The 14749-nt window shown below is 44.8% G+C and overlaps 1 protein-coding gene across 2 annotated transcripts in view; it reads left to right on the forward strand.

Annotated features, from left to right (window-relative positions):
* Nucleotides 1–14749, forward strand: part of PPM1H (protein phosphatase, Mg2+/Mn2+ dependent 1H) — a 244476-nt gene that overhangs the window by 152320 nt on the left and 77407 nt on the right. For both annotated transcript variants that reach the window (XM_035002242.1, XM_035002243.1), the window contains exon 5: nt 4411–4495. In XM_035002242.1, the coding sequence (XP_034858133.1) occupies nt 4411–4495 (85 nt within the window). The remainder of the gene's footprint in view (nt 1–4410; nt 4496–14749) is intronic.

Below are 14749 nucleotides of genomic sequence, written 5' to 3' on the forward strand. Positions count from 1 at the left end.
CTTAAACAGAGGCAAAACGCAGATAATGATGGATTTTGGAAATGCTGGGGAGCCATGAGGGAGCTTTCAGGAGGGGATGTGACTTGGTGAGAATCATGCTTTAAAATCACCGTGGTGACCATGTATGGGGTCAGAGGAGGGCAGAAGTGGGAGCAGCAGAGAGCTCCTGAGTTATGTGGACAGACTCTGATCAGGCCTGGAACCAAGGCACTAATGGTGGGAGTCAAGGAAAGGAGGTGAAATTTACCTGATGTGGTGCCTGTTTGGATGGACGGGTGACTAGGTGGGAAGGAGTGCTTTTCCCTGAGATGGAGAATGCTGGAAGGACAGATCTGCGGGTGGGATGGGGTAGGACTATCAGTTAAGTTTGAAACATGCTGAATGTTTGAGATGAGATGATGGTGAGTACTCAAGTGGAGATAAGTGTTGGTGGTTGTCTGTTCCAGGCTGGAGCACAGCAGGGATGTAAGGGCTGCAAAGGATATTTGGAGTCATTGGCATATGTGGTTGTGTTGAAGCCATTTACTCATTCAGTAAATGTTAAGGGTGTGCAGTCTGGGCCAGCTTCATGGGTGTGCGACCTGTGGTTCACACAGGCCTCACTCTAGGAAGGGCCCCACATTGGGTTTAATGCTCTGTTGTCACCATCTTAAAATTCTCATTAATTTTTATTTATTTATTTATTTATTTTTTAAAAGATTTTATTTATTTGACAGAGAGAGAGACAGCGAGAGAGGGAACACAAGCAGGGGGAGTGGGAGAGGGAGAAGCAGGCTCCCTGCTGAGCCGGGGGCCCGATGTGGGACTCGATCCCAGGACCCTGGGATCATGACCTGAGCCGAAGGCAGACGCTTAACGACTGAGCCACCCAGGCGCCCCTCTCATTAATTTTTAAACAAGAGGCCCTGCATTTTTATTTTGCACTGGACCCTGGAAATTAAGTACCCAGTCCTGCTTATCATAGCTTGCCCCTGTGTACAGTAGCGAGGCTACAATGTTGAGTAAGACAGCCATGGTTCTTGCCTTAGGAGCTCACAGGCCAGCATGTTAAGTCATCAGTAACAAAATGTGATGTGCTCTGTATTAGAAGTACCAGGCTCAGGGAGCATGTGGGAGAGGCTGTTAAACCTAATCTTGGGGGTTAGGGAGTTAGGAAATGAGATTGCCCAAGAAGAGGAGTAGAGAGACAAAATGGTAGCCCATAACACCAGAGGAGGCATAGAGGAGTCTGAGAAGGAGGCCTCCAGGGACATACGGAATCCAGGAGAAGGAGTATCCCAGAAGCCAGGATCAGGAGAGACTGTCAAACGCTGCCAAGCAGATTAGGAATGAGGTCATGTCGAGTGGCTATAGCAACAAAGAGGCCATTGGGTGATTCTGAGTTGGATAGAGAGAGGGGCAAGAATGGATTTACCTCTGTTTAAAGGATCAGTGGGAGGTAGGGAAGTACAGCCCTTAAATGTGGATTATCATCTTAATTGGAGAGAAAAGAAAACAGGCCCTGAAAGGTGGGCTTTGGATTAGGAGAGTATCGGTTTTTGTTCTGTTTTGTTTGATTGTAAACTGAAAGTGTGGTTTTTTAAAAATAATTTTATTTATTTGAGAGAGAGACAGAGAGTGAGAGAGAGAGAGCGCCCGAGTGGGGGGTGAGGGGCAGAGGGAGAAGCAGACTCCCTGCTGAGCAGGGGCTCCATCCCAGGACCCTGGGACCCTGGGCCCATGACCTGAGCCAAAGGCAGACACTTAATGCTTAACCGGCTGAACCACCCAGGTGCCCCAACTGAAAGTGTTTTGAGCGTAGGTTTGAAGTGGGCCTGTGGGCAGAGCCAGAGGTACAGAGAGGGAATAACTAATATAGGGAAGACCTGTGTGGGGAGTGATGGACGGACGCACCCTGGTCAGGAAGAGAAGAGAACAGGATAGCAGAGGGAACAGGTACATTTCTAGGTGAAGACCCCTCTTTGCTCTGAAGTCAACCCCACTTTACTCATGCACGTGAGCGTCTGCTGCCTCTGTCTTCCTGCCTCGAATTCAAGGGGAAAACTTTTGTCTCCTGAGTTCTCTCATTTGTTCTCGTGTTCAACAAAGAGTTATGGGGCTGTGTGACAGGCGAAGCATTTGGAATATAAGAGCAAGCAAGGCCACTGACCTCGCACATAGGCCCTACAAGAGGAGCTTCCAGGGCCTGATGGCTCAGTGTCGGCTCCTCCCCACACACCCTCCCCCGTGGTCTCTGACACTGTCTTCTGTCCTCTCTACCTTCCTCTCTACTCATTATCTTTTCCTTCCTTCCCAGAGAGCCAACTTTCCTAGTTGGAGCCTGGAAGCTGCAATTCAGGGACCATGTAGAAAAGGGGAAGAAAAAGAGTGAAAACTAGCTGTAAGCAAAGTTTTGAAAGAGAAGTTTGCCTTTGAAATTTATTGCCTAATGACTTTTGACCTTATACCCCTGGTTCTCAGGGCCCTTCATGCTATTTGAAATAAGGCTCTAAACCTAGAGCTTCCTTTCAAGCTCTCCAAGTCTCTCCATCCTCTATCAAAACTCCCATTCCCTTATGCAGGGAGTTAGCCTTAGCTGATTAATTAGGACAGAGACCGTTTGAGTGAACACACTGATTTGTGAATGGTGGGTATCACCTTTCTTGGGGGGGGGGTTGCATTTTATAAGTGACTCTGGATTTATAAGAAGGAACTTTTAATTTGTCCTATTTTTGGCATCATGATAAAAGAAATGATACGAATATTACATCTTCTTCCCAGTCAGCTCCCCTAAAATTTTCCATTTTCTCATAGCTTCCACTGGTTTTCTTTTAGACCTGTTAATTCTCTAAAGCCCCGTGTGATGTTTGGTGTCATCCCCTCCCTTACCTGCCTTCCCACCAGTCTCTATGACAGCAACAACTGGGCACAGGTGGTGGGGGGTTGGGGAGAGGTTGGGACAGCTGCAGCCATTTACAGGGATTGCTTCTGAGTTGGAGACCACCTCTGTGGGGGGAGGGAGGGGTGCCTGGGGCCTCTTGGCACAAAGAATGCAGCTGACCCTAGAGTCAGCGACACATCGATCCAGAGCTGAGCTCGTGGAAGGCACTTCCCGTACTTGTGGCTCTTCACAGAGAAGTGTGTGGGACTCCAGGCCTCCTGCTCCCTGGTACCTGGGAGTTGTTGGGTTCATATAGAATGCAATTTGCAAGCCACTTCACCGATTGATAGCTGGAAAGTGGCTGCTAGGAACCACTTCAGAACAAGAAGATCTAGGAACAGGAGGCTCCATCTGGAATAGGCCTAGGAAACGTTGCTCCATGGTTATCAATACTGTGGCCTCTCCCTTAGATGTCTCCTTTGGGGAGCTCTGTTCTCTCAAATCCCTGAGTCAGCAGTAGGTTTTGGATACATTTTTGGAAGTGTGTGAATTTCCTAAGCTTCAGGATGAGATGAGAACATCTTTTCCTGGACCCAGGATACTACCCTAGAAACTCAGGAGTCAAAGTCAGGCTTCTCAGATTTTAACTTGCCTATGAAGCACCTGGGGATCATATTACAATGAAGATTCTGATAGAGTAAGTCTGGGGTGGAACCTGAGAATCTGCATTTCTAATAAGATCCCAGGCGAGGTCAGTGCTCCTGGCCCACAGACACTTGGAGTAACAAGGATCTGGAGCTGTACTGTCTACTACATTAAACACTAGCCACTCATGACTGCTTAAAGATAAATGAATTAAAATTAAGATAAAAAATTCACTTTCTCAGCTGCACTAACCATAATTTAGATGCTCATTACCCACATGTGGCTAGTGGCTGCCATATTAGATTACATAGATTAACATATTTCCATTATCATAGAAAGTTCTATTGAAGAGCACTAGTCTGGAGTAAGCCTCAATTTCCATCATTCACTTATTCATCCATTTATTCACTGAGCATCTATTATGTGCCAAAGGATGGTTGGTGCTGGCTGTTAAGGAATGGTTCCAGCTAGCAAAAAAAGTAAATGTAAGCTAACCAGAATGTAATGTTCTTAAAGTAAAGATACCTATAATATGGTGAGGGACCACAGTTGGTAGCAGTGAATGTTGCCATGCAGGAAAAGGTGTCCCTTGGGCGTTCCATGTGTGTTCTTTTTTTTTTTTTAAACTTTTATTTATTTATTTATTGAGAGGGAGAGAGAGAGTGCAAGTGCATGTGAGTTGGGGGGAGAGGGAGAATCTCAAGCAGACTCTGCTCAGAGCCTGATGCAGGGCTTGATCTCAGAACCCTGAGATTACAACCTGAACTGAATCAAGAGTCGGACGCTTAACTGACTGAGCCACCCACGCACCGCTCATGTGTGCTCTGAACTAAGCTGTGGAGTTGTCATAGAATTGAGGTACGTATGGGGTTGGCTACTGACAATACAATTTTTTACCCTTTCAGGGCCATAATCATCAGAAATGGAGAAATCATCCCCATGTCTTCAGAATTTACCCCCGAGACTGAGCGCCAGCGACTTCAGTACCTGGTAAGAGTCATGTCGGTTTGGCAGAGCGCCGTGGCATCAGGGATGGTGTCGGAGCTGTTTTGGAGGAACGTGTTGCTATTGACATGGGAGCAGGCCCACGGCAGTCAAACGACATATGGTATTAACTCCCCCACACACACCTTCTGGATCACACACCCTGGCTCCGTGTGTGACGACACACTCCACCTCCGTGAATTTATTACTGTGGCTGTTTTTCTCCCATCTGTAACCAGTCGAAGACACGATGTGCTCTGTTGCTTTTAATGGCTTGGTATGTACAGTATGAAATGGGGTGTTGGATAACACAGTTACCTTTCTTCCTTGGCCTGCTACGCACTTGAACTCAAAATGGCTCAGTCCTGAGGAGGACGGCAACCCCAAGATCCTGCTGACACCCCACCACTTCACATGCAGATAGGAAGTCTCAAGGGCCCTTTGGGAAAGATGCAGGTGTCAGATAATCTGTTTTTGTTCTGAAAATAAGTTCTCTGTGTAGAGCACCCTCTTTGGAGTGAAATTATGAGTAGGCTATAGGAGGGCTATTTGGTTTTTCGGATCTTGAGCATTTTTGCTTCACCTTGAGATTTGAGTTTTCTGGAAAAGAGAACGCACTTCCCTGTCCTCAAATTCCAGGGTTAGGGCATTGGCTTCAGATCTCAGTTCAGTGACAGTGGCAATCATGCGAGGTTACTTTGGGCATCTTTGGGGACTGACAGCATGAATAGTAGTTCTATGGATGAAGTATTTTCTTGCCAACTGGCTTTCTTTTTAGACAACGCAGCTGAAGTAGTGATCCTCTGCTCTTAGGAAAAAAATTGATCCAGGCTACTCAAAAAGGACTTTGCTCATGTCTTTGAATTTCACATGTGTGAACAGTCCAGGTCTGATTACTTTGGCCAATTTAGGAAGTGGCTGTGCACTTTCCCTTAATTCCCTTGTCTGGTTAGTTTGTTTTACTTAATATCTAAGCTGTGTTGCTCTGGTACATAATGATAGTGGGAATCCAAACCCAATGTAAAAAGATTTTTTTCACTCTTTTACCAACTGTTGTTCTCTGACCTTTCTGTTGTTTTTTTCAAGCGAATAAACTTGTGGCCACTCCTGGGAAGGCCAGGCTTGAGAGCTCTCATTCTCTTTGGCAGTCTAGGCAGGCGGAAGGGATCCTGCAGCAGCCGCAGAAGATCCTCATTCCCGTCCCAACTCTGTGACTTGCGGGCTGGGTAACCTTGTGCAAGTCTCTTAACCTTTCCAGACCTCGGTTTGTCACTTACACAGTGGGAAGCTAGACTAGGGGTCACCAAGGACCTTCAGGCTGCGAGGTCCTTCCAAGTAGAGTTCATAACAGCTGCCCTCCTTGTCTGGCTCTCTCCAATCCATCTTCCACAAAGCCACCCAAGTGATCTGATCATGAACTGTGTCACTCCCCTGCCTAAAATCCTTTTGGCTCCTCATAGTGTACAGAATGCAGGCCACCCTCGGCAGACCCAGAATCATGGTCCCCATCCACCTCTCCTGCATCGTTTCTCTGCTGCCCCTACCAACGCCACCACGCATCTCAGGCTGTAGGCAGAGAACCACCTTCCTTTTCTGGGGCACACCTTGATCTCCCCGACCTGCATGCCTTTGGACATATGCTTTGCCTGGGTGGCCCTTCCCCAGGGAAAGTGCTCTTCATGCTTTGAGACCCCAGCATAAACGTCACATCCCCTAGGAAGCATCCCCTCCCTCTCCCAGGGGTGGGTGGAAGTGCCCCACAGAAGTCTGTGGCATGGCTCTGAGCTGATGCTATTGTATTGCTGGTTGCCATCTCTCTTTCTCCTTCCCAACTGAGTCCCAGAGGGCAGGCTCCTTGCCTTAGTCACTTCATGTTGTACCCAGCACGGAGGACATACTGAATCGGGATTCGTTGACTCAGTGAAAGAAAGACCCAATACTTGTATTGACATCTGGATCATTACCACACAGTCCTCTCCCCTCCTCCTTCCCCTGAAACCTCTCACATCCCTTTGCCTTGCCATGCTCGACTACACCCTGTCTTCATCACCTCCTTGCCCTTTCATGAAAACGGTGTCCTGTTTTCTTACTCAAGCCAATGGGAAACAGCAGGTTGATTTTTTTTGCTTTGAAATAGTTTCACATTTTCATGTTACAAGAATGGTACAGAGAGTTCAAAATATTAACTTTTAAGGAGGGATGGGAATGCTGACATTTATCAGATTGCTAAGTATTGGTGGTATATTTTTCGATGGTTGCACTGAGATGTGTATTTCTTCTGATCTCAGCTTTGTCATGTAACTGTGTGATTTCAACAAGGCCCTTCACTGATCCCCAGCTTCATCACCAGTAACGGACATAGAAAGCCTTAGAAGACAAGTATAAAGATTAAGTGAACACTACATGCAGAATTCTTTTGTGCACAGAGTACTCATTTGATTATTGTTTGATGAATCAGTCTTGCCACTTCAAATCCTACTGGCCTGCAAACCACAATAATTCTTTTTCCTTATTTTTAATTTAAGAATCACTCCTTATGTTCCTAAGATTAATGTCTATTTTTGTGTCACTCTTGAACAATCAGTGTGTACACTCTTAGCCCACAGAACTGAGCCTAATTGCTGAATTTCTAAAAGGTAAGAAAGTTGTCCCCATTCTTTTTAATCCTTACTCCTAAATCATGTATGTTTCTCTGGTTTATAACTATTCTTCCCAGACAACAGGAGTGTAAATGACCAGAACATAAAATATCCTGGTTGTCCAACTTCCTATTCTGTCAGGAGTCTAGAAATGTATGCTTTGAATTGAACAAATCCAGTAATAGTCACATGATCTGTGATGCAAATCTTTGTGGTGAAGGGTTTTTTTTGAGTGAAATTTTGAGAGAATTAAGGAATTTATAGTATAAAATAACCTTGTGGTGAAGCCTTTGTGGTAAAGCATTTGAGAGAATTAGGAGGTTTATAGCATAAAGTGTTAAAAATAATATCAGTTATGAGAGGAAAACAGTAGTGTGATGACTTCTCTCAGCCCAGCCCAGCCCAGGCATGAGCTATGTGATCCCAAGTCCCTCACACAATGTCTCTGAATCTCTCCTGGGTGAAATGTGTAAGAGACCTCCCTTGAGATACCCAGAACTGTAGGTTCGGAAATCAAAATGAAAAGTAATCCCATGGTAATATAAAATACAGTATATATCTTATAATTTTAAGTGCATCTAATCCTACCAGTTCATTTTGTTTGGAAGATCAGTTCCCTTGAACTAATTATGAAACACTTAAGTGCAATGGAGATTGTAGTATCCTTTACGTGATCTAAACGAGTTAGTACATCACTGGAAAGTTAATGATGTGTACTCCTTACTCTTAGGTCAAATTAAATTTTCTTTTTATGATGTGTGAAGAAACATTTTGATAGAATCATTAAAACTTCTAGGTCCCCAGAGACTTGACTTGAGCATGTGTCTGCAGTTTGATGTGTAGAAATGGTTAATGGTTTTCTTGGAGGTGGGGAAGATTCACAGTTCTCTGTACGTGAACCGTTTTGATCCACATCGAAGAGGAATGTTCTTGGTTTGTACAGTCTGGACATTTGGGGATTACAGAACTGGAAGCAGATTACAAGATGATGGATGTGGCAGGCATGTTAATTTTGTTTGGTCTTGCATCCTGACCTCGGGAGGGCCCTTCATGCTGCTCTCCGGTAATGTGAACTTTGTTCCATAGATTCTTGGGCAGGGTGATTAATCAGGCAGGCTTGAGGGTTTGACGTGTTCACATGGAATGTGGCAGGTGTGTGATGAAGGGGTCAGGGGTTGTAAACTTCTGCCCCTGAGCCAGGGAGAGTTGCTGTCCTGCAGTCATGAGTAAGCCTCGCTCTTCTGTCGCTGTGCCTTTTTTTTTTTTATTTTTAATGTTTCCAGGATGATTGAAATAAAATATTTAAGGAGGTCCACCAAGCTAAATGGAATGTTTGGATGAAGTCAGGGCGCAGATAGGAGGGAAAGCAGTCTGGTCGCGGTTGTGTCTTGGCGGAATTTACTGCTTTGATGCCGTGGCCTCCAGCAAACCACCCCCACCTTTGCTTCAGGTGACAGCCAGAAATGGATCTCCCTCAGGGGGACCTCCGCAGCCCCGAGGTGTGAGAGTGATGGCTTCCCCTCCATTCTGCCTAGACACGTTTATAAACTCTGATTTGATTACATTAAGATGTGCTGGTATCATCAAACCTTCAAATAATGCACTTCTGTCCTTGTAGATAATCCAAGTCTGCAGCTGTTTTTCATCAAGGGCAATGTACAGAAGAGATGAAAGTGGGTTTCAAATACTCATTTGATACGTGCAAGTGCAACGTTAGCTGAGGTGATTTCCTGCGGTGTCCTTGGAACTACCCCCGTCTCCCAGCCTTCCCCGCCAAGTCTGATTCTGTTTGCGTGCTGTTGCCCTGGTGCTGGGTCTGGAAAGGTTTCAGGGTGGGCAGTGTTGTGCCTCTTGGCTTTTTGGGATTTTTCATGCTCAAGAGTGATCTCCCGAAAGTATATTCCTTAACTCCGAACCTGCTTTTAAAACAGGATACTGTAATTTGGGAGGGTCAAGTGTGCTAGTGAGTAAAGTGACTGACCCACCACCCCCCATGTCCCATTTAGTCTTGAGCGCAGGTTCAGCTCAGGAGGCCTTTAGTCATAGGGCGGCAACTTCACCGCCACTCTGCTTTGCTTGATGACTGAGTCGTGGAAAAATCTGCCCCAATCCGACCTCTTTTTATCTTCCCCTTTAACCCTTTCTTGCAAAACTGCGTGTGAGTTTCAGAATTTCTAATGAAAATACGGCAGGTAAAAAATGGTTGGCCTTTTCATATGTACTATAGGTTCAGTTGATCACACAGGTGTCACAGAGAAGCCAGGAGATTTTTAGAGCCCAAAAATGGCACCGCCCAGAGTTTTAGAGGCAGAGCTTCTATTTGGTGGCCCTGGGAGCGCTGCTTGCTTCAGGAAAGACTCTGAAGACATTAGCCCTTGTAAATGAACCTCACCACTTCCAGAGCCTTGATTTTTTTTTTTTAAGATTTTATTTATTTATTTGAGAGAGAGAGAGAGAGAGCACAAGCAGGGGGAGGGGCAGAGGGAAAAGCAGGCTTCCCACTGAGCAGGGAGCCCAATGCGGGGCTCTATCCCAGGACCCCGGGATCATGACCTGAGCTGAAGGCAGACGCCCAACCGACTGAGCCACCCAGGCACCCCCAGAGCCTTGATTTTGAAAATGAATGTAAATGAATGTTTTGTTTATTTCAGGTTGGGAGGAGTCAGAGGCTTGGTGTTGAGGTATTCTTAACCCACTGCGCAGACCTAAGAAAAGGAATTCCACACAGCTAAACAAAATAACCACGAGAATGTATCCCTAACTACTTTTATTCTTAAAAAAGAACTGTCTTTCTGCATAGTTGCTACACACATAGAATCTTTAGACTCTCTAAAACCCCTGTCCTTTGCAACATTCTGAAGAAAAAGTTGGGCACATAAAGCCAGAGCCATCTGTCCATAGGGTCCCTTAAAAGTTGATCTGAGCGTAAAGAAGCAAGATAGTGTCGTGCATCCTTTAAAAATGTCAAAATATGATCTGAAAGAGGTAGCCAGCATTCACTGAGGTTTACCAGGACAAAAGTTAGTTGTGTATAAGAAGTTTTCTCTGCTCCAGTTGCTCCATCGGTGAAATCGGGTAATTACAGGACCCTCCCATGACTGGTATGAGGACTAATGAGTTAATATTTATAGTGTGCTTACAACAGTGCCTAGATCAGAGACAAAATAAAATCTCTTCGTTTCACATCTGACTGTATATGAAGAACTTTTGTATGGCCATCCTGCCTTTGGGACTACTTCTGTGGCCTTTTATAAAATTTATAAATTCCATTTACATATGCAGAGGGATTGAAGATATGCAGGCACATTCTTTTTGCTGACATGAGTTGTTCTCTCTTCAGATGAATTCCTTTCCCAGATTTTTACTTGGGAGGAAAAAAGCATTAAGCATATGAATATGGAAACTTTATATGTTTTATGTAAATGAATACTTTTTACCCCTTATTCTATACATTAAACTGTTGTAGAGTTGACAAATCTAGGCAATTTTGTTTAATATATCCATTTGCATACCAGTTTCCATGTGGCTCCTTTAGCGTAAGCTATAAATTATACAACTTTAGAGTTATTTTAGGGGCATGCTTTTCTCTGGTTCATCAGTACAGTCCCATGTAGAAATTTAAATGCGAATCTTTCTTGACATCCATGTAGCCAGGCGGAATTTTATCAATATTCAATTTCATAATGGCTTATATATACATAAGCTTGGTTCTTGTTACTTTGAGATTTTTTTTTTTTTAACAATTTTATTTATTTGACAGCAAGACAGCGAGAGGGAACACAAGCAGGGGGAGTGGGAGAGGGAGAAGCAGGCTGTCTGCCGAGCAGGGAGCCCAATGCGGGGCTCGATCCCAGGACCCTGGGATCATGACCTGAGCCGAAGGCAGACGCTTAACGACTGAGCCACCTAGGCGCCCCTACTTTGAGATTTTTAAGGATAAATTAAGACAGAGAATTCTTTATGAAAGACTCCAACACATACGTATTTAGATCTCAGCCATTTAACATTTTCCCTTCATTTTGGTTTAACCCAAACCAAAATATTCTATTTCTGCACCGTAAATCAGGCAGCCAGCCTTGGCTCTGGAAGAGCCGTCTCATTTGACCATTAGCATGACCATCAGTGTGGCTTGGCTGATGTTATTAATTTCATTTCATGCGTGACCTTAGACTTTCTATCATGGTAAATCATCTTGAAATGTAAGGCTTCCAATCCTCCCCTCATATAATCTGACAAGGTTTTTCTCTTCCTAAGGGCAAAAAAGAGGAGAGATTACTCAATTTTTTTTTTTTTTTTAAGATATGTGTTAAACCCTGAAAATCCTCATCTTAATAGCTTCCTTTCAAATACTGAGAGGTCTGAACGTTTAAAAAATTAGCTCCTATAAAAGTTTTCTAGGGCGCCTGGGTGGCTCAGTTGGTTAAGCGACTGCCTTCGGCTCAGGTCATGATCCTGGAGTCCCAGGATCGAGTCCCACATCGGGCTCCCTGCTTGGCAGGGAGTCTGCTTCTCCCTCTGACCCTCCCCCCTCTCATGCTCTCTCTCTCATTTTCTCTCTCAAATAAATAATAGGAAATCTTAAAAAAAAAAAAAGTTTTCTAGTAAGAGGACTTCGCCAACTCTTTCCTGTTATGGAATCTGCCCTCTCATTGAACACATGAGTATTTTTACTTTCCATATTCTGCTGATGGGAGTGGAAATTGGAATGACTACTTTGAAAAAGAGTCTGACCCAGCAGTTCTACTCCGAGGTATGCACCTACCCAGTGTGTGCACAAAAGTTCACCAAAGCCCAGAATGCACAGCGGCGTGGGGTGTAATAGCCCAAACTGGAAACTGTCCACATGTCCCCAGAAAGTGGAATGCGTATGACAGTTGTCAGTCAGAGTCACAGGCTGGAATGCCTTGCAGTACTGAGGATGAACACATTTTACCTACATGCAACAGCGTGGATGAATCTCACAGCCTTAGCATAGCACCGGGGCAGCTTACAGGATTCCATAGGACGTGGACAAAGAGGCAAAAACACCCCCCAGGTTGGGATAGTGCTTCCACTGGGAGAGCAATGGTTGGATGGGCTCCTGAGCCCCGGTGCTGCTGCCAGTATTTTGTTTCTTGAACTAGATGCCAATTACATGAGTGTGTTCAATCTGTGAAAATATGTGGACCCATACACGTAGGATACAGTAACTTTACTGGGTATATATTATACTTGGTTGAAAAGTTTTTTTTACAAAAAGTACTTTCACTTTATTTAACTGGTTATTACCTTTGCAGGAGGGGCCTTCTCTGGGGCTCTGCAAGAGCCCACGGTGAAGCGGCTAGACAGGTCCCCCAGAAAGGCACCCTTCTGCCCCCTCTCTGCTCTCTCCTAAGAGCAGCACCGAAGGCCCCTCTACTCACCATGCCGCTTCGCACTTTCTCGCCTCTCCTCTTGCTGCTCTGGCCCCAGAAGCCTTCCGTGACCAGCTTTTCAGATGCTTTTCAGATTCCCTCTCACCCACCCAGTGAGTACCCCACTCTTTATCCCTTAGACCCTGGGGATATCTCCATTTCCACCCATAAACCTTCCTCTGTCTCCCCCACTTGGACATGAACTCTGAATAAAGGGACCTCTTTTTTTTGTTGTTGTTGTTGTTCTTTGAATCCCTAGCCCCGATACATCCTACATGCAGGAGCTCATGTGTTAGTCGCATGCATTCCTTTGCATGGATACCCCCAAACCTGGGATAATCCTCTCTTTAGCTGGCACTACTCCCTGGCAAGGTGACCACGAGACAGCAGAAGGAAATTTTATTAAAAGGAGTTAGCATTTTGTGTTTCCCAGCAGGCAGTTTTGAGTAACCTCAGGACCCACCGTGTCAGTGTCTGCAGGAAGCCTGGTGCTCAGTCTCCTCCCGTCACCGTTCCATACATATCACTCTCTAGGGTGGGTTCCGCTTCCACTCCCCGTGTTCGCCCTGCCGTGCCAAGGTGCGTAAAGCTCTCCCGCAGCCTGGGAGGGTGGAGCTTGGATCCATGTACTCTGGAGTGAGACAGACCTGGGTTCAGGTTACTCATCCACTCTGCTCTGAGAGGCTTCCTGGAAGGTTCTAGAAGACACCTCTTCTTCAGGCTTGTCCCCTCCTGTTATGGCTGAATCCCTCTGTAACTCAGAGATTCTCACTGGGATGGGGTGGTTGTGTTTCTTCACTGCAAATGCTTACATCTGTCCGTCCCCTTGCAGCAAGTTTCTGCCCGGGACTAGAGAGGAAAGCAGCCGGAAGACTTCTGATCCTCCTTTCCCATCTCTGGTGTCCTGCCACTTCTTGGCACAGCAGGTTACTCCAGCATCATTTCCCTAGATGAGCTGTCCGTCTTGTCCCCGGCCAAACGTAACCGTGTCTGGAAGCTCATTCTCATTAGCTGTCCAGACTCAAAGTGGCAAGGATAGGTCCTACCCTCCTTCTAGCAAATGTGCACTCTCCAGACTCCTTAAAATACTCCTGGCAACCTGTCTTTGGTTCTGTCGGGGCTGTGGTTACCAAGCTTTCTTCCAGGGGTCATTTGTGGAAACACATGAACTCCAGTGTACTTCCATCCTTCCCCTCAGTTCGGAGCATTCTGTTATGCTTCCTTGTGGGAAAGCCTCAAATTTTAGGATCAAAATAGAGGTACAAAACGTGGTCAGTTTTTTTTCTTTACATGGAGCAGGCCAGCACACTTTAAATCGGATTTTAAATATTTAAATACGTTTCTGGGTTTCTAGTCGGCAAACTTATTAAGTAGAGAAGAGACATGACATTATTTGGATATTCTTAGGAATGTGAAATATCATGAAGTTTTAAATGGCATAACTGCACCCACACACATGTGGTTTTCTAGGAAGGTAGCTATCAAATTATAAAAAGTTAACTAAGTCCAAAATACAGTAATATGTGTCCAAGATTGTTTTTATGTGCCATGGGACCTGAGTTTTAACTTCTTGAAAAAATTGAAAGCTGTATTGTATTATTTTATAAAGTTGAATTACCAAATGTAATTGTGTAAAGCAGGTCAGAATGTTTTGTATTCGAGTCTTTACTGTGTTAGGTGCTATGCTAGGCCCTGGCATATAGCTAAGGTTTAAAAATAATGAACATATTTAAGGGTGGCTGATATTACTTGCATCACCGTGCAGATGTTTTAACATACATATGCCCAAATATCATCATCATAGAGAAAGAGCTAAAATATATCCAGCATGTCAGAAAAACAAGGAACGTTTAGGAGAGTGTCTGGAATTTTTATATTATAGGGATCTTAATGTGTTCTTGCTCTCCTGTCCTTGATTTTTATCCCATTAAGGCCCACATTTTTAATAGGCCAGCATCCCTATGAAATGTGCCTTGGGAAAGGACAGTAGTCTTCTATACCTATTTATGAACTGCCCAGATATGAGTAGTAGAGTAAAACATTCCAAAATCATCCAAGAATCTTGTAAGTTTGGAGTCAAGGTATTATTGGATTTTATTGCTGAGAGGAACCTAACAAGTTCTTGCACCCACATTTTATAGTCTTTACACTTTGGGTATGTTGCTTACATTGAATTCAAAGTAAAATAACTTTTGAGGTTCAAGATTCCAGAACGCTGACATGAGTGA

The sequence above is a fragment of the Mirounga leonina genome, unplaced genomic scaffold (assembly GCF_011800145.1).
Source record: "Mirounga leonina isolate KUSES-001 unplaced genomic scaffold, KU_Mleo_1.0 Mir_126, whole genome shotgun sequence".
Classification (NCBI taxonomy): Eukaryota; Metazoa; Chordata; class Mammalia; order Carnivora; family Phocidae; genus Mirounga; species Mirounga leonina.